Source organism: Emiliania huxleyi (genome assembly GCF_000372725.1).
Source record: "Emiliania huxleyi CCMP1516 unplaced genomic scaffold EMIHUscaffold_6358, whole genome shotgun sequence".
NCBI classification, from domain to species: Eukaryota; Haptophyta; order Isochrysidales; family Noelaerhabdaceae; genus Emiliania; species Emiliania huxleyi.
Genome location: NW_005197229.1, coordinates 1 through 1,460, shown reverse-complemented (window position 1 = coordinate 1,460; position 1,460 = coordinate 1). Strand labels below are relative to the sequence as shown.

Here is a 1,460-nt window from a genome sequence, read left to right as displayed (position 1 = left end):
TGCAACCATCCCAGGGATCAGAGACAGAGTCTGGCAGACTAGAGCACACGAGAGAGCGCATGAACGTAGCAGGCCAGCGCACCCCGGGGCTTTCTTTTTCACCTTCGTCTAGCTATAAGAAAATCTTTCTATCGTGACGGACGAGTTTCTACGTATTTCGGCACACACTAGAACAAATCAAGGAGGAGAAAGGGGACGCGACGAGACCAGGGAGAAGCGAGCGACGAGGGCAGCCGCAGAGTGCCGAATATCAACCTGGGCCATTGCGGGACGAACCGGGGCGGATCGACCGCTGCATGAAAGCCCAGATCTCGTCGTGCCAGTTCGAGGGGGACCAGTGCCCCGCCCTCGTGTCGATGCATTCGATCACCTCGACACCCATCTCGCAGCCCGACCATTGGACACAGTGAATGGTGTCCGACGCGACCGGGTAGAAGCTGTGGCCCTCGCTGGCGTTGCGCAGGACGCCATTGCAGGGGTCGTAGCTTGGCGCCGCCGTGCAGCCCGACGCGGCGGCCCAAGCAGAGGTGGCGTTGCGCGCCGTCGAGTAAAAGTGACCCGTGTAAGCGGTGTCCAGGGCGGTATCGGCGCTGCCCGTGTGCGCGTCGACAACGCCTTGGGACCCGGGCCCGTTGTAGCAGGGCGGCATGGTGGTGTCGGAGTGTCCCCACACGGCCAAGAGCGGGACGGGCCCGTTGGGCAGGCCGCGCACAAAGCCCGCGTGGGGACTGCCGACGATCGGGAATATGCCGGCAAACTTGCCCGACGAGCGCGCGTCGTAGCCGAGCGTGAACTGGTAGGCGCCACCGTTGGAGACGCCTGTGCTGAAGACCCTGTCCTCGTCGATACAATGCCCCCCCACCACCTCGGCGAGCACTGCCAGCGTCTGTGCCACCGAGTCCTGGCACGTCGTCCACCAGCAGTTGTCGGCGCACGCGCCGCATGAATCCGAGTAGCAGAAGTCCTGGGTTTGGGGCAAACAAGTGGCTCCGAGTGCGGAACGGGGCGACTGCGTCGAGCCGGCGCCGTTCCACGACCTGCGGTTCCACCATTTGCCGTCTCTGTATCCCGAGATGGAGACGACCGCATAGCCCGAGACCTTTCCGTGCTGGTGAAACTCGCTGCCAGAGGGCGACGATCGCGACTCGCCCCAGCCGTGGTGGTGCATGAGAAGCGGTCCGGGCGTGCTCGGGTCATAGCTGTTCGGAAGCGAGAGTCGGTTCTCGACGGAAAGGAAAGACACGGTGGTACGGAGCGTGTAGTCCCTAACCTCTCCCGGACGGTGGTGGCCGGCGGTCTGGAGGCCGCAGCCGGAGGTTGGAGCGAGTGTGGCTACGAGCATAACTTAGCATGACCTAGCTGGCGACGGCTCCTCCTTGGCATCGCATTTTTCGTCGGTCTGACACGCTCTGATGATTTTTTAATTGTAAGAGGTGATCAAACAAAAAAACACAATGCCG

At 62.3% G+C, this 1,460-nt stretch overlaps 1 protein-coding gene across 1 annotated transcript; it reads right to left on the bottom strand.

Moving 5' to 3' along the window:
• Positions 1-90: 90 nt before the first annotated feature.
• Positions 91-1,342, bottom strand: EMIHUDRAFT_471776 (hypothetical protein; the record flags this gene model as incomplete). The annotated part of the gene is made up of 1 exon (XM_005763368.1): positions 91-1,342. One exon carries the CDS (start codon positions 1,340-1,342, stop codon positions 251-253), a length of 1,092 nt encoding a protein of 363 aa, XP_005763425.1. The 3' UTR covers positions 91-250.
• Positions 1,343-1,460: the final 118 nt, after the last annotated feature.